At 41.7% G+C, this 21,256-nt stretch overlaps 1 protein-coding gene across 1 annotated transcript; it reads left to right on the forward strand.

Annotated features, from left to right (window-relative positions):
* The first annotated feature begins 3,134 nt into the window (after positions 1-3,134).
* Positions 3,135-21,256, forward strand: MAPK1 (mitogen-activated protein kinase 1). The gene is made up of 9 exons (XM_032229242.1): positions 3,135-3,508; positions 12,309-12,491; positions 13,134-13,323; positions 13,757-13,873; positions 14,399-14,513; positions 15,093-15,224; positions 15,968-16,077; positions 16,881-17,008; positions 18,496-21,256. Exons 1-8 carry the CDS (start codon positions 3,366-3,368, stop codon positions 16,995-16,997), a joined length of 1,107 nt encoding a protein of 368 aa, XP_032085133.1. The 5' UTR covers positions 3,135-3,365; the 3' UTR covers positions 16,998-17,008; positions 18,496-21,256.

Consider the following 21,256-nt stretch of genomic DNA (forward strand, 5'->3'; position numbering starts at 1 on the left):
ATTTTTTTCAGTTAAGTTAAAAAGATGCTGTTTTGAAGTTTCTTTCTGACTTGCTGTAGGCTGTAAAATAATGGGAAAAAAAACAGGCATTGAAAGCCTGTAATGAAAATTTGGCAGTGGGTTTTGTAAAAAAACCTCTTTTTTGCAGACATTTCACCACCTAAGTAGGTAACCTCATCAGTGCTGATAGAGATGGGGTTTGCTCTCTGCTAATCGATTCCTACTCTGAGCATCTTTTAGGACGGAGCTAGTTTTTAGGAAGGGTTGCAGTGGCTCAGTGGCTAAGATGCTGAGCTTGTTGATCAGAAAGTTCAAATCCCTAGCACCGTGTAACGGATTGAGCTCCCGTGACTTGTCCCAGCTTCTGCCAACCAAGTAGTTTGAAAGCAGGTAAAAAATGCAAGTAGAAAAATAGGAACCACCTTTGGTGGGAAGGGAACGGTGTTCTGTGTGCTTTTGCCGTTTAGTTATGCCCGCCACATGCCACGGAGATCTCTTTGGACAGCACTGGCTCTTGCTTTGAAACGGAGATGAACACCACCCCCTAGAGTTGGGAACAACTAGCACATATGTGCGAGGTGAACCTTTACCTTTTAGTTTTTAGGATTCAGGTTTAAGCCAAGAAAAGATGCAAAAACCTTGCACTCCCTTGTAAAAAACAAATCTCTGCCATGTGGTCAGATCTTCATCCAAGGGTGGAAGCATTTTAACCGCATCCCACATTAATTATGGCCATTGCATCGGACTCCAATCACACCTGATGGGGTTTACACGTGCTTTAATAACACACAAAGTCATCCACCATCTGTTCTTCCCCCTCCTTGTTGAAAAACCAATTATGTAAAAGACAAGATGAAAAATATTTTTGTTGCAAGCAGCATTGTCATCTGCGATTTCTCTGGTGTTCCTGAGCAATTTTTTAATTATTTTTTATTTTAACAGGGGGAACATGGAGAAGAAAACGGTTTCACCGTGTTCTTCCATGTGGTGCGGGAAGCTGTCATAAAGAAACAGGTGTTTGGCACGTTGCGGGTATTTAAATCCATCTCGATTTTAAATTCTGCGGTTGTAGCTCACGACATCACCCTGCCAACAAAAGTGCATATAGTCAAGGTTTATGGTTTTCCCAGTTGCAATGGATGGCTGTGAAGGTTGGACCATAAGGACGGCTGATCGCCAAAGAATGGAGGCCTTTGAACTCTGGTGCTGGAGAAGACTCCTGCGAGTCCCTTGGACTGCAAGGTGATCCAACCGGTCAGTCCTAGAGGAGATCAACCCTAACTGCTCTTTAGAAGGCTGGATCCTGAAGAAGAAACTCAAATACTTTGGCCAAATACTTTGGCCAGGAAGGAAGGACTCCCTGGAGAAGAGCCTCATGCTGGGAACGATGGAGGGCAAAAGAAGGAGGAGACAACAGAGAATAAGGTGGCTGGATGGAGTCATTGAAGCAGTCAGTGTGAGCTTAAATGGATTCCAGAGGATGGTAGGGGACAGGAAGGCCTGGAGGAACGTTGTCCATGGGGTTGTGATGGACTGGACACTATTTTGCAGCTAACAACAACAAAGCTCATATTGGATGGCTGTGTAATGAAAGAGTCAGGGAGCAGTGAGTCTCCTTCAGAAGCAAAAGGCGTTACAGATCCTACATCAAAATATCTGGAAATGGAGTGCTTAGCAACCCAAAATTAGCAACTCAAAAAGAACTAAATGTGTGGTCTCATATCTATCTATCTATCTATCTATCTATCTATCTATCTATCTATCTATCTATCTATCTATCATCTATATATCTAGTTCTATATTATCTATATCTATCTATCATCTATCTATCTATCTATCTATCTATCTATCTATCTATCTATCTATCTATCTATCTATCTATCTATCTATCTATCTATCTATCTATCTATCTATCTATCTATCTATCTATCTATCTATCTATCATCTATATATCTAGCTCTATATTATCTATATCTATCTATCTGTCTGTCTATCTATCTATCTATCTATCTATCTATCTATCTATCTATCTATCTATCTATCTATCTATCTATCTATCTATCTATCTATCTATCTATCTATCTATCATCTATCTATCATTGAACTGATGATGTTACCTAGTTTGAGTAATGAAACGTCTGGAAGAAAACAACTTAGAGAGCACCAAGGATCAAAGTCTTCTACTTCTCTTCCTCCCCTTCTTCTTCTCTATCCCCTTCTCTTTTCTCTCCTCCCTCCTCCCTTTTTTCTTTTGTTCTTCTCCTCCTTCCCCTTCGCCTCCCTCCTCCTCCCTCCTCCCCCCTCCTCCTCCTCCTTTTCCTCCTTCCTCCCCCCCCCATTGCCACTCTTTTGGCACGGATGATATTACTTAATTTGGGTAATGAAATGTCTGCAAGAAAACTAAGAAAGGTAGCATGAACATTGAATGTTAAACATAAAAGTATGTATGTATGTATGTATGTATGTATGTATGTATATATATTTATATATTTATATTTATTTATTAATGCATTGCTAGAGACTTGCTAGAGATTAGCTTTCTTTAAAAAAAAAATCTGAAGCCAAAAAATTATTCTTCCTTAACTCTGCAAAAATCTCACCCTCTTGGGGTAACGTTACGATGCTCCAAAAATGCACATCTGGGACTCCCTGTTCTCCGAGCAGCACCAGCGCAGAACCCATATTTCCAGAAAAAACGAAATCATTTAATGCAATGAAATATAGAAATCAAATTGCAAATTACGAATTGCAAGGAAAGAGGTGATGGTGGTAAAAATAATAATAATCATCCAAGGGAAACCACGTGATTTACAGATTCTCCTCCTGCCCCCACCTTTTCCTTCTGCAAAACCCCGCCCCTCTGGCCACGCCCCCTCCCTTCCACGTCCCCGCTGCTTTTCCCAGGCCACGCCCCTTGGGCTGCGGCACCCTCTCCCTCCTCTCGGGTGACGTAGGCTTCCACCCCGCCCTTCATCCAATTGGTAAGCTCCTCCCTCCCACCCTCTCTCGCGCTGGCCCGCCACGCCTCTCCACCCTCAGCCGAACCAATCGCAGGGCGCGAGCCCGGCCCACTCTCCCCCAACTCCAGAGAGTGCGCGTGCGCAGTTGGTCAGGTTTTAAGCCCCGCCCCGCTTCCCTCAGAGGCTTCTCTCAGAGGGCGGCTGGCGGGCTTGAGCGGCGGCCGCCTTTTTTTTTGAGGGGAGTTTGTACGTCGCCTTCCCTTGGCAGACCTTCCCTTCTTCGCTTCGTCCGGCCAGAGCGAGCCGCGGAAGGCGCAAAAGGGCTACCCGCCTCCTTTCCTCCCGCCCGCCGGCCGGTCGGCGCCCCTTTTCCCCTCAGCCTCGCCTCCACTCACGGAGACCAACATGGCGGCGGTGTCGGGGGCCGCCGCGGGCAGCTGTGGGAGCCCCGCCGGGGTCCCGGAGATGGTGCGCGGGCAGGTCTTCGACGTGGGGCCTCGCTACACCAACCTCTCCTATATCGGGGAAGGGGCTTACGGGATGGTCTGGTAAGGAAGGGGATGATGGGGGTGGGAGTCCGGCTGCAGGTGGGGCGGGGCGCACTGCAGACAGGTGGGAGCACTGCTCCCATTGCTGTCTTTCTCAACTGTGGGGTGGAAGATAGGGTGGTCCAGACAGTGGGGGAGAGATGGGGAGCCGTCCAGACGGACGACTCCCATCGTCGGCCCAGCTTCCCCATCTGGCAGGGGATGATGGGTATCTAGGAAGAGACTGGGTGCGTTGCTTTCCAGATCTTTCTGTCTTAGACGGTGGTCCAGCTGAGAAAGGATGGGGAGCCCTCTGCTCCAGACACATTGGACCCCAACTCCCAGCCTTCTCAAGCTGGTAGTGGATGATGGGAATTTAGGTGGGGGCTGGGTGTGTTGTTTGCAGAGACTGCAGAGCTTTTCTGTCCTGGTGGTGGATGATGGGGAGGGTGGTCCAGGCAGTGGGGGGAGATGGGGAGCCGTTCAAACAGGTTGGACCCCAACTCCCATCATCGGTCCAGCCTTCCCCCATCTGGCAGGGGGTGATAGGTGGCTGGGTGTGTTGCTTTGCAGACAGAGACTGCAGAGCTTTTCTGTTCTGGAGGTGGATGATGGGGATGATGACCCAGGCAGGGGGGGGAGATGGGGGAGCCATCCAGACAAGTTGGACCACCACTCCCATCGTCGTCCCAGTCTTGTCCCATTGGGTAATGGATGATGGGTATCTAGGAAGAGCCTGGGTGCTTTCCAGACCTTTTTATCTTGGCAACTCCCATTGCTTTCCCAGCCTTCTCATGCTACGTAGTCGTGGATGATGGGGTTATATGTTGAGTCTGGGCAGTGCATTGCCTTCCAGACAGGTGGGAGCATAGCCCCCATTGCTGACCCAGGGACCCCAGAGCCTTTCCATCTTAGTGGTGGATGATAGGGATGGTGGTCCAGGCAGGGGAAGAGTGGAGAAGGTGTTCCACCTTCCAGGCAGATTTGGATTACAATTCCCACTGCTGCCCCAGCTTCGTTGCTGATCTAGATTGGGGTTTGTGCATGCCAAGTTGGACCATGAGAACCATCACTATCCCAAAGACCAGAGGTCCTTCCTGTGCTGTCAGTGGATGATGAGGATGGGGATCCAAATTGAGGAGAGATTGGAGGCTAAGAGTGTTGCCTTCCCGATGGATTGGACCTCAGCTCCCATCAGCTGCCCCAGGGAGCAGAGGACCTGGTAATGGATGATGAGGATGGTGGTCCATCCTGGAGAGAGGATCGGGGCCTTCACTGCCTTCTAGCCAGGTTGGACCACAACTCCCATCGCTGCCCACGGAATCGGAGGGCCTTCCCATGTTGGTGGTAGATGATAAGAATGGAGCTTGAAAGCCACCAGCGTCTTCTCAATGTGCTGCTCCACTTTCCTGTCATATTTTAAGTAACGGCAGTAGCAGCCCACGCCATCTTCAAACAATCCGAGCTTCTTTGGGGCCATGACCCATCCTCACAAATCTCAGTTGTGGTTGCCGCAGCCTATTTCATTGCAAACCTGTCACCTGTTCCTTGGTGTCCGTTTTGTTCTGTGTCTCACACAAGAGCAAAAGACAGCCTAGACACAGCTCCCCCCTCTGCAGTCACCCAGCGAGGTGGGCTAGGTCGAGAAAGAAAGAAAACATCTGGCTCCGAGTCACCCCAACAGTTTTCATGGCTGAGTGTGCAACAGGGTCTCCCTATTCAAAAGTCAACACATTCACTATCACACCATGCTAATGTTCTGTTTTTGGCTAGCCAAGATGCTCTACAGACATCAAGTGCAAATGCAGTTGCGTGCCTAGATTAAAATCTATTAAGGATGAAGTCAAGAGCTTGGAGACTGCAGAGCAATGTTGGGGCATTTTTATTTGGGAATAAAACCAACCTGGTTCAAACTTATTAACTCCTGGTTAAAATATCTTTAAGATTGCAGCCTTGTCTGTTTTAAAAAAAAGGCATTTGTTTTGCCTATTCTCCCTCAGTGAGGCATTCAGGGTGCCTCATAATGTAAAGCAGTCAAAATAGGTGTGTATTGATGTATATGAGTGATTTATTTATTTAAAGCAGTCATTTCTTCTGTTTTCTCTCTGAGTTCTCATTATTTTCCAAAGGAATCGATATCTGAAATTTCATTATGCAGTTTATGTATCCAGAAAACATTTTTATGCCTCATATTTTAATTGTGCCAAATTCCTTGGGGAAGCATTGTTTTTAGGCAATCGTAACTGAAAATAATGAGTCTTGCCTCAGGAAGCATATATTTCAAATTCTCATTTTGATCCTATGCACATTTCCCCAAAATTTAATGAGACTTTGCTGCCACCAATAAAATATAATGCCTGCTATAAAGATCTAAGTTATTATCTCCTTTACCGGATTACTTAATAAAACATCCAAATGCCAAATTTCTTTGTCTGCTATAGTTTCAGCAAATCACTTTATGTTGTTGCTGTCTATACAGTGTAAATATGACATTTAATGCCAGATATGAATTATTAACCATACTGTTCATTGCAAGTGTGAAACTGAGTACAGTATATGTCTGCATAAGGGTGCCTGTGTTACATATGTAGAGTGAATTTATGCCAGGCATTATTTAATACATTTCATATGTGAGTTTTCTGGGGTGTCCAGAAAGATACCAGAACAACATCTGATCCCATACTGCATACTAAGCTAAGGGGGATGGGGGAGCAAAGACCCAGAGCTCAGCTATTCTTAAGTCTATTTTACTGTTTGTTGCTCATGGGGTGTTATCTTTTGTCTCTCTGCTGGTATTTCCCCCCCCCCTTTCCTTAATAGCTGTTTGACATGGCTGCGCTTGATGAAATCAGATAAGATCTTCAATTGGGTTTGGATGAAAACTTATTGTATATTGTTTGAATTACAGCAGGAGACTACGCCAAATAAGAAAAATGGCAATTTTGTAGGGTTTTTTTTGATGGATAGCTTGTTGAGTCTTATATAATTTTTAAAATTTGGGTACAGGAAGCTGCAAGAGCAGGGAACAGAGCCAGCAAGGGGGCAAGTGATATATTACAGGTTTGTGTTGTGAAGGTTTTTGTGCTTAACGCAGCTGGTGCTGCTCCTTTTCAGTTGACATTCAACAAGGTTCTATTCCTCTGTTGCAGTCTCCTGTGTTGTGTGGACTAGCCAGCCTGAAGTCAGAATTTAACGCCCATCAATCAAGTGCCTGCTGTCACATGGTGCAGGATCTATCACACTAATATCAGTTCAGAGGGACAGGCAGGGAAGTGTTCTGTTCATAGCATATGTAGAGCCTACTTTACATTAAGGTCTTTTTAGTTAATTGTTTTCCTCTTGAAAAAGACTGCTCAGCTCTTAACTTTTTTTTTAATCAATGCAAGCTGGCATAAGTGCTCAGATCTTCCACTGGGGAATTGCTTTTTTCCGATCCAGCATAATGAGCTAGACGGTAATTCATTTTTAAAATTCTAACGTCTTTATACTTAACAGCTTTGACCACTTGACTAATCCATGGATAGATTTGTCTTACTAAAATTTCAACCCAGCAACAGAAATTTTGAAGAAAATTCAGTATTAATAACAATTAACCGAAAGAATCGTGATTCTATTATACAAACAATTATTTGCATTATAGGTATATAATATACCTATAATATGTATGATACTAATTCTTTGCATTATAGGTATTGTACTTTATTTCTGTATACAGAATTTAAGACAGCCGTGGTTTATATATTCAGCAGATTAAAAGCAGGTGAGCATCCTGATTCGGAGTCAAGTTATTAATGCTTCCATTCCATGAAAAAGTGTTCAAATGTTGAACATGTTCAGTATCTTTGCTAGACTCACACATGAGACCTTGCACTAGTGTGGTTGCCGGTGAAAGCTAAAAACAGTGACCAAAGAAGGTTTCTCTTATCCCAGATCCCTATCCAGATTTGTATGTCCATGTCAATGTCAAATGAACATGCTAGACAGGCAGACCGAAAAGATTTCACTAAAGCTGGAAAACACTGCTTGTTTGGATACTAAATTTATCCTCTGGTTTCTCTAATTTCTTTCTTCAACACACAGCTTTGTTCTGTCATTGTGGCTGGATTCATCTAACATTGCGAAGCCAAAATGGTTTCTTCTTCTTAGCATATTGTTTAAACCCAATCACTTGTGGTTTAATAAGTCGTGGTTAAGTGAATTGTGACAATAGGAGGAAACACAGCCCTGATGATTTTTCCTTTCACTTTGAGTAGATTTTAAAACCTTACCTGACTGATAGTTCCCTGGTGAAGTCTGCCAGGGTCAGGCGTGGGTGGTTATTTTCCCCCTGAAACTTTAATCTGTATTTTTTTTCTTCTGCGTAGTTCTTTCAACTTTCATTCTAGACCTCTTGTGTCTTTCTTTCTTTCTTTCTTTCTTTCTTTCTCTCTCTCTCTCTCTCTCTCTCTCTCTCTCTCTCTCTCTCTCTCTCTCTCTTTCTCGTCCACCTTTTTGAACCATCTACTTCCAATTTTCTCTGGGACATATTTTTTAAAAATATATTTTGGCGAGCCATATTCTGATATTCAACCCTAATGACTTTCTTAGAATCCCTTCTACAAAATTCTGTCATCTTGTAGTCTTTTTTTTTTTTTGTAGCCTAGTCACCATTTCATTCCTTCCTTCGATGTCTGTTTTTTCGAGGTGCAGTGTACTGACTCTGCAGTCATTTTTAATATGTTATTTCTCCTGTCACTTCTGCCTACGCTTTGGGGCTTGTAACTTAGGAACATAGAAAACTGCCTTCTCTGGGTTCTCTTGCAGAAAATACCAAGCCATAATTTTTCAGAATCCTGGCTTAACATTCACGAATGAGCAGGCTAGCGTTCTCTATCTGATTTTTTCAAACTCATCTTGGGATTTTATTTTGTCAGGTGGGTAACACTGAATCTTTTAGGATTGAAAAAGCTTAATGTGGCATCAGAACAAAATCTCACCTTATCCCTCGACCAACAAAATAATAATGTGAAGCTAGAATTTGAAGATGGCTGCTACCTGCTTCATTTAAAGAAGGAAGTGGCAGGTAATTCTGGCTTTTTTTAGAATGATGAGTGCTTCTACAGGCTCCTACCTGCAGGAAAAGTGAGGACGAAGTCTGCAGTCTTGAGAACAATCAGTCAGATCTTGAAACATTAATGCTTTTGAGCATGGCCACTGGAATAATACAGTAGTATCAAGACATCTGTCTTTAACTCATCCCTTTCTTTGGCTCTGCACTCAGGAAATCACTATTATAGGTAGTCCTCGACTTACAACAGTTCATTTAGTGACCATTCAAAGTTACAACAGCGTTGAAAAAAGCGACTTGTGGCCGTTTTTCACAGTTGCAACCTTTGTACCATCCCCACCATCATGTGATCAAAATTCAGATGCTTGGCAATTGGTTCATGACGTGTTCCCCCGAAAATAAGACAGAGTCTTATTTTATTTTGACCCCCGAAATAAGTACTTGACCTTATTTTGGGGGCGTTTTTTATTATTTTTGAGGTGCAGGAGGTAGCGAGTGTGGTTACCTCATGGCTGCTGCTATTTTGCAGTATTTTTTGGGGAAGCGCTTATTAGCACATGTGCTCAAAACCCCATTGGGCTTATCCGGGGAGGTTTTATTTTCAGGGAAACAGGGTACTTACGACCGTTTAAGTGAATCTGGAAGCCAGATTCACTTAAACAACCGGGTTACTAACTCAACTACAGTGAGTCATTTAACAACTGTGGCTAGAAAGGTTGTAAAATGGGGCAAAACTCCCTTAACCAATGTCTCGCATTGGTTAACGCGTTGGGCTCAATTGTGGTCATAAGTTGAGGACTACCTGTACTACTCAGCCCTTCTATTTGCAAAAGCTGAGCTTCCCGAGCGTCTGAATTTGTTTGAAAGAAATGTGATTGAAGTGGCCTGTCGTTGATTCGTGTCCCTTTTTTCTCTGTTACATTCCAGACACCGTCTGGTCTCCGCTTGCTCTAATAATAGTTGTTTCTTTGTCTTCTTTCTGCCAAAACCTATACTTGCTCCACCTCTGCTCTCAGTTTATGCTCTGAGTTTGTTTTTGTTTGTTCTTTTCTTTCTCTCTAAGAATGAAGTTGATGACGAGCGCATCTCACAGGCTACACTATTTCCTAGTTAGGTAAAGGATATAAATACGTTCTTTTTTGCTTTTCAGTAGTCTGGAAGGCAACAAAACCACATCTCTCTCAAATAGCCACCATAGTCTTAACATTCTGATTTGCATATGGGATCCATTCTTACTGTGATGAAGAATTAAAACATTACAGTGGGATTCTTCCCATTCCTAGTGTGGTCTTCCTGAAATCGGGCGCTCCACAGGTGCGTTGACCAACTCTTACGCAGGGTTATAAAAATCATCTTTGGGATATTCTATGAAGACCTTTATTAGGGACATGGTGGCTCATAGGTAAGACACTGAGCTTATTGATCAGAAAGGTCAGCGTTTCAAATCCCTAGTGCTGTGTAACGAAGTGAGCTCTCGTTACTTGTCCCAGCTTCTGCCAACCTAGCAGTTCGAAAGCATGTAAAAATGCAAGTAGAAAAATAGGAACCATCTTTGGTGGGAAGGTAACAGCGTTCCGTGAGCCGGTGTTGAGTCATGCTGGCCACATGACCACGGAGACGTCTTCGGACAGCGCTGGCTCTTCGGCTTTGAAACGGAGATGAGCACTGCCCCCTAGAGTCGGGTATGACTAGCACCTATGTGTGAGGGGAACCTTTACCTTTATGAAGACCTTGACGTTTTCAGGTTGATAGGCAACCTATTTAAATTGTGAAGCAAGAATTGCCACTTGCCTGGGATCCTGAGAAGGTCATGATCCTGAACCTTTAAAAACAGAATCACTCATGGTGGACTGGCAAAGCAGTGATTCGTTGCTCAGCGACAAAGATAAGTTATTTCCTAACCAGTCAAACAGACTGTACTCTGATCTTTGATCTAGGTAATACTTTTGGCCTCCTTTCCAAAGAATTCTGGGAATCAAGTCCCTGCACACTGGTTTGGAGAAAGCATCTGATTGAGGAAGGTTATGAAACATTAATTTCTTTGCTTGGTGGTTATGACCCACCCAGAGTCAACAAGAGTTGGGCAGCATGCAAGTTTAATTATTATCCTCTTCCCCTTTGTCGGGAATATAAAAATTAATTATTCGTAGGTGTCAGCCTTTTATTTCACTTCGGTATGCAATTCACCTGATTTGCACACACAGAGATATCTAAAGCTCTTGCTTGCTAATAATTTTCTTCAGCTTTTGTTAATGGTTTTTTTTATTTCCTTTAGTTTTCTCTTCCAGATTATTGTATCGCTGTTCCTAACAGTTCTCTGAAAATCTTCCTTTTAATTGGGTTAACTTCATGGGGAAATATTCTTTCTCTCTAAAGAGTAAAAGTGGAGGAAAAAAACCAGGCTGGGTTTAATCCTTCCTGAATTCCTCTTGGCTGCAAGTTTTTTTGTTTTGCAGAAGTTTTGTTTACTTAAAGCAATTTTAACCTCTTTAACCAGGAAGGTTGCCTGCAAACTCTCAAAGATTCTTGCAAAGAGAGTGCGTGGCTCCAGACTTACACTGTAATAGGTGACAGAAGGAAAAGGCAATCTGATTTACAGTTGGTATAATGGTTATCTAGAAATAGTTCATTTAGCGCCTGCTGAATGACCCTGCTGGGAGGAAAAACAGAGACCGAGAATCTCAGCCAAATTTTGCTTCCAATTCCTTTTTGTCTTCTGCATTATTGGAACGGTCCTGTTAGTTAGACTATAGGGGTCGTCTTTCCATTGAAAACCGAATTGGTAACTATCTATTATTAGGCTTGAAATCTGGAGTGAAATTTAAACTAAATTAAGTGTGGTCGCCAAGCAACAGCAAGAACTGGGTCGGCAAAGCAATAATCTTGCTCCTTTTCTAAGAACACATTCCTTAAACTTTTCAAGATTCGGATAAGCTTACATATTAGTGTAACCGAAAAACCACCAGAGCAGAAAATGAACCATTGTCAACAGGATGACAAGGAAGGCAAATGGGGGTGGGGACTGGATTAATGTATCCAAATCCACAGGAAAAGTCCCACTCCATTATTATCCTTTGCTAAATTGTAGCACTTAAAAAAAAACTCTTTACCATTGTATCCCATAATAGCAGTATGTTTACAGAGATGGGCAACATTGTCTAACGTATGTAAGTTTTGCAATAGGAAGTGAATATTTCTGTGCATTTGCTTCAGTTGCATGTCCTGGACATAATGAGGTTGTCCGAATTAGTCTGCTCTTTCTTCTTTCTCCTAACAGTCCCCTCTACCCTGAAAATGCTGAATGGGTATTGGGGTCTCCTGATTTGGAGGAATCCCCCCCAGCCCCCTCTCATGTCCTTAGATCACAATCCACCCCTTTAACACGACCCTACAATCCTCACTGTCTCTGAAATTAGGCAAGATTAGATGTATGAAAAGAAATGGGTGGGCAACTTTGCAACCTCAGTGTCTATAATGCTGGAGACTACTCCTTGTTTTAAGCAACATTTCTTTTGGGACCAACAATTTCTACCTATCATAGTGCTGAGAAGGAAGCAATAGGAACATAAAGAGAAAGAACTCAATATGGGCAAAGATTTAGAGGAGAAACGGGTGCTCGGCAATTTTTGTGGTCGTCCGCATCAAAGGAATGTTTGAAATGTTGTAATGTTGAAACTTAACCAAAAGTCGGTTGGAAGACGAAGTGGAGATGCTGCTAAATCGTTTTGCTTTGCCGATGTTGAGTTTATTTTTATCACTTTTTTTCCCCTCCAGTTCAGCCTATGATAATTTGAACAGAGTCCGGGTGGCGATAAAGAAAATCAGCCCTTTTGAACACCAGACTTACTGTCAGAGAACCCTGAGAGAGATCAAAATCCTGTTGCGTTTCAAGCATGAAAATATTATTGGGATCAATGACATCATTAGGGCTCCAACTATTGATCAAATGAAAGACGTGTATCCTTTAAAGACCCTACATTCTCCTGTTCTCATTATCATCCTCTTTTCCTCTTTGTGTTAAATTAAAATGATTTATTCTTGTTGTTATATGCCTTTGTTGTACTCATCTTACAACAGTTCGCTGATTGACCGGTTTGAATTTACAACGTCACTGAAAAAAGTGACTTACGACCCTTTTTCACCCTGACGTCCGTTACAGCATCCCCATGGTCATGTAATTTACATTTGGATGTTTGCCAACTCACATTTATAACAGTTGCAGTGTCCCAGGGACATGTGATCCCCCTTTTGCAACCTTCCGACGAGCAAAGTCAATGGGGAAGTCAGATTCACTTAACAACTATGTTACTAACTTAACAACTGCAGTGATTCACTTAATAAACGTGGCAAGAAAAGTTGTAAAATGGGGCAAAACTCACTTCGCAACATAGATTTTGGGCTCAGTTGTGGTCGTAAGTGGAGGACTCCCTATATACCTCTGTATGCATGAACAACAAAGAAATATTGTCATTATTTCAGTGTTGTAATGGTATATTCTGCAATAGAGAACTAAGGTTTTAAACATCTCGTAAGCTCAGCCAAATTACATTATCTGATATAAAACATCTGTTGGCTTTGTTGCCTTAATTCAATTTTCAGCTACATTGTGCAAGATCTCATGGAGACAGATCTTTACAAACTCTTAAAGACTCAACATCTCAGCAATGATCACATTTGTTACTTCCTTTACCAAATTTTGAGAGGACTGAAATACATCCATTCAGCCAACGTCTTGCACAGGGACCTCAAACCGTCCAACTTGCTGCTAAACACTACTTGTGATCTCAAGGTCTGTATTTAGCATTTTGGAGACAGCTCAAGGGATTACAGCATACCAAATAACAGAGTTGGAAGGGGGACCTTGGAGGTCTTCTAGCCCAGCCACCTGCTCAAGTGGGAGACCCTATACCATTTCAGACAAATGGCTGTCCAGTCTCTTCTTAAAAGCCTCCAGTGTTGGAAGTATCCACAACCTCTGGAGGAAAGCTGTTCCACTGGTTGATTGCTCTCACAGTTAGGAAATTTCTCCTTAGTTCTAGGTTGCTTCTGCCCTTGGTTAGTTTCCATCCATTGCATTCTGGGGCTTTGAAAAATAAGTTGAACCCCCTCTTCTTTGTTCAGCCCCTCAAATATTGGAACATTGCTATTTCTCTGAAGACTTTTCTGCTTGTGGAACACTACTCTTTCTAAAAACAACAATCCTTTCTTCTATCCCATAATAGACATGTGACTTTGGTTTGGCTCGTGTGGCAGACCCAGATCATGACCACACTGGTTTCCTAACAGAATACGTAGCTACGCGTTGGTACAGAGCTCCTGAAATCATGTTGAATTCTAAGGTGAGAGTTGAAATGTTTTGTGTTTAATATTATACAGTTGTTTGATCCAAATCAGTCAATCATGGAAATCATTTTCCTCATGGAAACCCATTATTAGTCTTGTTTAAGAGTGAGCCTAGTTTATGTAAAATATTAGTTGAACTTTTCTGATCATAAAATGATGCTTCCTGTTTTATAAACAGTACTATTTTTCTAGAATATTATCTGGGGTTTTTTTTGCGCGTAGGTAGGCTCATTCCTGGATAACATTTATATTATCCATTTAATGTTTAATATCTATTGAAACATATCCTCTGGATTCCAAGGAATTGAACTTTAGGTATAGCAGTTTATGGAGTTGTATAAACAAATATATTTTTATAGTGCATTTTTCTAATACTTCAAGAAATCCTAAGTGTAAAGCCTAAAATATTCTCAAGGTAGAAGTAGTGACATGTGCTAGAAAATGATCATATTTGAGAACTCCAGAACTGTAAAATATACAACATTATAGCAATGTTTTTTTCCCCCCATTTTTGTCTGTAGGGATATACCAAATCTATTGATATTTGGTCTGTTGGCTGTATTCTGGCAGAGATGCTATCCAACAGACCCATCTTCCCAGGAAAACACTATCTTGATCAGCTCAACCACATTCTTGGTAATTTTTTTTCCTTTTTACATACCCCGTTTTCCCCAAAATAAGACTTCCCTGGATAATAAGCCCAATTGGGCTTTTGAGCGCATGCACACTCTCCCCTAAAATATTTAAACGCATGCACAGCCAGTCCCCGCCTTTTCCTGGGGGGAAATGGGGGAATATGCCCCATATGCACATGCCACCCATGTGGAACGGCCCTAGCTACTGCGCTCCTTCTCTTAATGATGGCCGCAAAAAGAGCAGCACACCCAGCGATGCTAGAGCTGGCAAGAGTGTGCCAGAAACAGAACTTCCGGACCTCTCTGGATCAGCTGATCTGTGAGGTTAAGGGACCTCCTGCACCTCAGAAATAATAAGACCTCCCCAAAAATAAGGCCAAGCATGGGGAAACACTGTATAAATTATACAGCCAAAAGACTCTTTAACATGTCTAATTGGTGTTTCTTTTTCTTTGTTTACTTGTTGGAACTAGGAAGTTGAGCAAACGATAGCAAATTTTATTTGGTTATATTCGCCAGACAGACCTACTTTATTTTTGTAGTAATTTTTCTTCCCTTTTTTTCCTCCTTCATGTTGCAGGAATTCTTGGGTCTCCTTCCCAAGAAGACTTGAACTGTATAATCAACGCGAAAGCAAGAAATTACTTGCTTTCTCTACCGTATAAAAATAAAGTCCCTTGGAACAGATTATTTCCAAATGCTGATCCCAAAGGTAATTTAAAAGAATAAAATTCTGACGTTCTGGGAAAACCATGGCATAAGATGAATTATAGGAAAAGTTACAACAGCTGAGATTTGTAACAGTCCCTACTCTTTCTTCATTAATGCTCGTATCAAAGGAATTAGCCCTCCATATTTACGATTTTCCTCGTCAATACATTGAAAAACATACAAGCGTTTCATGTTCTGACCGAAGCTTCCCAAGAGCATGAAGCAAACTCCTGGTCTCAGCAAAAAAAAACCTTTATTAATTTACTATGAATTCTGCTCATTCACCTCCAGTGAAGTCTTTCAGAGGAGGATTTATGGTCACATAAATCCTTACCTGGCTTGGAGAGCTGACAGGCCGAACTTGGCAAGTAGAGTCACAATCCAATTAGCAAATGAATTGTCTGCAAACTCCACTCCCCTTTCACTCCTCTTTTATTTCCTCTGGGGCAGCTCTGGCCTCCTCTCTGCCTCCAACACAGAATCCTCATGAGAGCCTTCCCCAGACTCCAGGACTGGCCCATGTTGCTCCCCAACCTCCTCACTGTCCAAATCTGCTCAGTAAATGTTTTTATTGTTGGTGGAGTCCTGCTTGGACTAGAGTCCTCCTTTTGTGGTTTTTCCATGAAATTATTTTGCATCCCCCCGGGGGGACGACTTAAACATCACTCAACATGTTCTCTATGGGGGTGGACATTGGGATGAATAGAATGCAAGCCAAACTAATTCTAAAAATTGCCTTTCTAGCCCTTGATCTGTTGGATAAAATGTTGACTTTCAACCCTCACAAGAGAATTGAAGTGGAAGAAGCTTTGGCTCACCCCTACCTAGAACAGTATTACGACCCCAGCGATGAGGTATGGAAGCTGTTTGACAGTGTAAAACACTTTAATTCAATGTTTTGAATAGGTTCGGCAGTCAGACAGTACTTAGAGCTCAAATCTTGTTTTATATACAGATAGTCCTCAACCTATGGCCACAATTGAGCCCAGAATTGATCTTGCTAAGTGAGAAATTTGTTAAGTGAGTTTTGCCCCATTTTACGACTTTTTTTGCCACATTTGTTAAGTGATTTAACAAACGGTTGTTAAATTAGTAACATGGTTGTTAAGTGAATCCGGTTTCCTCATTGACTCTGCTTGTCAGGAGGCCACGAAAAGTTGTCACAGGACCCCAGGACACTGCAACCGTCATAAATATGAGTCAGTTGCCAAACAGCTGAATATAAATCCTGTGACGATGGGGCTACTGCAAAGGTCATAAGTGTGAAAAATGGTCATAAGCCCCATTTTTCAGTGCCGTTGTAACTTTGAACGGTCATTAAACAGACTGTTATAAGTTGAGGACAATCTGTATTTTCCTTAGCATATATCAATAAATGTGTGAAAAGTCTTAACTCACCAGCTCTCCAAACCATATCATAATAAGTGTAACCAAGTAAAACTTCTATTAACTGCATATTTATAGAGTAACTTACTACTAGTGCAGGTAATTTTAGTATGCATTATTTTCTGAGATTCATATTTTAATTTTGACCACAAAGTCTTCTGAGCAGCTTTAGAACACTTAAAAAGTCAAAAAAACGTTCCAATTTACGTATTCCTTTTGTGCCTCATTATCATTCATGTTTCTGATGGCCTGTTCTTTATTTTTTTTAAAGCCTGTAGCTGAAGCACCTTTCAAATTTGATATGGAGCTGGATGACTTGCCGAAGGAAAAGCTGAAAGAACTAATTTTTGAGGAAACTGCCAGATTCCAGCCGGGATACAGATCGTAAATGGCATAAGGGTACATTAAGTGTTTTAATCTAACTATGTGAAACAGGCAGCTTCCTTTGTATTTAATGTAATCCTTTGATAAACATCACATTATTTTATATCATTGCAGTTAAGATTTGGCAACTGTTAAGCCTTTCCCCAAAAAAAGCTTTTGAAAAATTTACTTAGGAATTCACTTTGAAGTAGCCCCACGTGGCTATTTCAAAATTTCACCTAAAATATCTGAAAGAATTCAGAAAAACAACCCCAAAGTCTGTAATGGTTTCAGTTGGTTTCCCTAAAATGCTTATTGATTCCTTCCCCACCCACCCCCTCATAGTGAGAATGTAGTCTTCTTTCCTAAAGCAAGGATCATTTGCCATTTCGTCCAGTATTCAGTTCAATTCATACACCTAGAAAACAGCACCTTAATCTTTGTATACCAAAAGCGAAAATATCTTTACTTTACATTTTAAAAAAATGCTTTGTGGGTCTGCCTTCAGAAGCAAAAGCAAAGGCAACCTTCCCTGAATGTATTGCCACTGCTAGTGTATAAGTTGTTGTAAGCCAGCCAGAGTCTCTCAACAGTGAGATGGGCAGCATACAAATTTAACAAATATATGACATTCAGGAGCCGTGGTGGCACAGTGGTTAGAATGCAGTGTTGCAGTCTAATTCTGCTGGCTGCCAGCAATTCAGCAGTTCGATCCTAATCAGCTCAAGGGTGACTCAGCCTTCCATCCTTCCAAGTCGGTTAAAATGAGGGCACAGATTGTTGAGGGGTAAGAGGCTGTCTCTGTAAACCGCTTAGAGAGGGCTGTAAAAGCATTAAGCAGTATATAAGGCTTAAGTGCTATTGCTACTGCGAAGTGGTATATAAGTCTAAGGCAAGGGTCTCCAAACTGTCATTTTAAGACTTTGCTGGCTGGGGAATTCTGGGAGCTGCACAAGTCTTAAAGTGACAGAATTTGGAGACCCCTGGTCTAAGGGATATTGCTAGCGGTATATTCTAGTCAGCTTCTGAAGATAATCCTGTGTTATTTTTTAGTCTCAAATACACTGTACAGATAGTTGTCGACTTAAAGGCATTTGTTTTTTATACGAAGTTAACGATGGCACTACAAAAAGTGATTTATGACCATTGCAACATTCCCCCCCCCCCCCCCCGATGATCAAGATCCAGACACTTGGCAACTGGCTCGTATTTATGACGGTTGCAGCGACCCGGGGAATAATGTGACCCCCTTTTGCGATCTTCTGACAAGCAACATCAACGGGAGAAGCCAGGTTCATTCAACAGCTATATTACCAACTTACCAACTGCAGGGATTCGCTTCAAAGGTCATAAAGCAGAGCAAAGCTCACTTGACAACCGTCTCGCTTAGTAACAGAAATTTTGACCTCCATTGCGGTCATAAGTCGAGGACTACCTGTACGGTGTGATCGCTCTGTATTCTGCCCGACGTGTATACTCCATTTTCCAATAAAATGTTCCCCCTTTGTCTTTTTTTTTTGTAGGATAAAGGAATTAAAGGGCTGGGCACACTCTTCGTAGACGTTCTCTTCCTGGATCTTTCTCTATGATCATATGACGTGGCCTCCTTCAGTTTATTCCACTAAACATTTCAAGCCATTCAGGAAGGACCATTTCTATGGTCGATCCTGGCTTTCTATGTCTTCAACCGATTCTCTCTTTTACGCCTGAAGAAACATTACCAATACTCCTGCGTGTAAAACCGGTCTTTTTGCAGGTACTATCTTTCTCTCTAAACACACCAACCCTTAGGTGACGGCCGATAGGTTTTAGACCCTGTCCCTTTCTGGTTTGAAAGATGCAGTGTTGGTTTCTGACCTTGAGGAGGGCAGACTATTTTATACCTTGAATCATTTTCGTTTTCTAGATTTTTGTAACGTCGTTTGAGAGGAAAAAGAAAATAATAATAATTAAGGAACATTGAGGGCACTTTAAGTCAGGGGCATTCGCCACAACTTTTGCACTTCTTTAAGCTTGCCATGTTTACTGACATGCACAGTACGAGAGGACAGATCCAAGCATACACTGTATTTATACTTTTCCTTCCCCCCCCCTCCCCGCTGTGGGCATAAATTAAGGCAGGTCACTTCAATGCTGATGTCTCAGCAAACGATGCAGAAAAAAAACCCTGCCCCTTCTTTTCCCCCACTTTAAGAGGTCGTAGGTACTTGTGCAATTTTAACTTTGAATGGTACACCTGGGATTTCTAAGGCCACAGTTGCAAGATGCATCTGCTTACCCAGAAGCCAATCTCGTTGATTTGAACAGGACACCATCCCCGCCAACTTTAGAATTTCGGTCGTTTTCAACCCAGAAAGTTACTTAAAGTTACTACGAAATCTTAACATTTGATGGGTTTCTTTTTCTGGAAATGCATCCAGGGGTAATATGTATTAGCAGAGAAACTTTTGTGTGAACACTAAACTCCACCCAAATACAAAGACTCCTCACTTGGTACCTTTCTTTTGAATGTATGTGGTGGGCCCTGGGGGGAGGGGGGGAAGGAACACTGCATCTTTAAAATAAGAAAGTGAGAACAACTTATTTTGGCAGCATGTTGGCATCTTGCCTTTATTTCCTGTAAGGTTTCCAACTCTCTTCTCCTATGCTTTCAGAATTTATAACTCTGGACCTCTTGTTCAGTCCGCTAATATAAGTTGCATTATGAAGACCCCTAACCCGGGCTCACAAAATGAACCTGTCACTTGGTACTCTTTCATCAATACTCTGCTTTTTTATTTTTTATGATAGCTCTTCAAGTATTTGTTTCTGAAACTGTACAGTGTGAAATTTACTAGATGTTCTGTTCCAGTGCGGTGCCTCATTGACACTTCCCCCCCTCCCCCACTGCTCTTGGTGAGAAATTTTACCTTGTTCTAAAATGATGACTGTGTCTCCTCTTCGCATGACTGTTAAAAAGCTTTCTGTGCACAGATGATTGTCTTAAGTGCCACATAGCTGGAGCTGAAACAACAACAAAAAAAGTTACCTCTTAATTATGCTCAATGAAATTCTCCCCAGCAAGCAGAACATTTCATTGGGAGAGAATAAAGCGTGTTTTTAGCTGTTCCATCTTTCTTTGCTCTGTTGTATTTTGGCAGCAGTGCCCTTGTTAATGAATCAAAATATTAAAATTTGGTTTTGTATGTTTACCTTTACTTTTTCCAAATAATTTTTGCTTACCTTTTGAAGAATTTTTTAATGGGAGTCTTGCTGTTTCAGTCTTGGGGTTAACTTGCGCTTCATTTTACTTCCTGCCAAGGCGAGAAAGTCTTAGTGGATTCTTAGTGGGCCAATCGTTATGCTTATATACTAAAAGGAGTAAGTTTTTTTTCTGTTAAGGATGTTAATGTGGCATTATGGTCTTACAGTTAGTTAATTTGTTTCAAACAAATATCCAAAATCCCATTGAGCTCGGTAAAGACTGTTTGTTAGGAAATTAGAATTCCAGTTTTGGCTACTTTAGGTGCATCCAAAATTGCATAAAGTGCATATCAAAGTTTATTAGGTGTTTACAGATAACCGCATTCTACATTCATACATAAGCAATCAGCCTGCTAAACCAAACTTAGTAAAATTGTGTCTCTGAAAGTAGCTCTCTGTTAACTCTTGTGGAACCTGCAAAAAGCATATATTGAGAATATTGTTGGAAAAGGTTTGATGGGTTCCAAGTTCTCTGCAACTTCCTATGACTGTTGGGATTGCTCTCAGATCTGTCTAATTTTTTTTTAACATAGATTTACCATAATGCCAGTTAAATTGAAGTGTTCTTGGGGTTTGACTTGCATCTTTATTGCAACATTAATTTGGTGCTTTTTAGACTGTTGCGAGTCTCTCAAGTGAAACAACACAGCAATTTTTCTTACAAGAATGGAAAGTTTTGTTGACTTATGTTTTGTACTGTCTGATTCACCTGCAATTTACAATTGGACAAAGGAAGCTACAGACAAAACAGACTAAAACAGTGCTGCCTCCAACCTTTTGGATACCAGGTTTCGTGGAGAAAGGTTTTTCCGTGGACTGGATGGGATATGGTTTTGTATGCTGCCTGCAACCTGTGGATGGGGTTTTGCTTTTTTGTGCGGACTGGTTTCTGGCAGGCTGCAGCCCGGAGTTGGGGACCCCTGTACTAAAATTTGCTTTGAGATATTCATTCTGCCTGTCAATTGACTTCTGGCCACCAACTGTTCGTTAAAGGCACATCTTTTGACAGAATAGAATGTCTTGGTGAAAAAAGTAAGGCTC

This window comes from Thamnophis elegans, chromosome 13 (assembly GCF_009769535.1).
Source record: "Thamnophis elegans isolate rThaEle1 chromosome 13, rThaEle1.pri, whole genome shotgun sequence".
Lineage (NCBI taxonomy): Eukaryota > Metazoa > Chordata > Lepidosauria > Squamata > Colubridae > Thamnophis > Thamnophis elegans.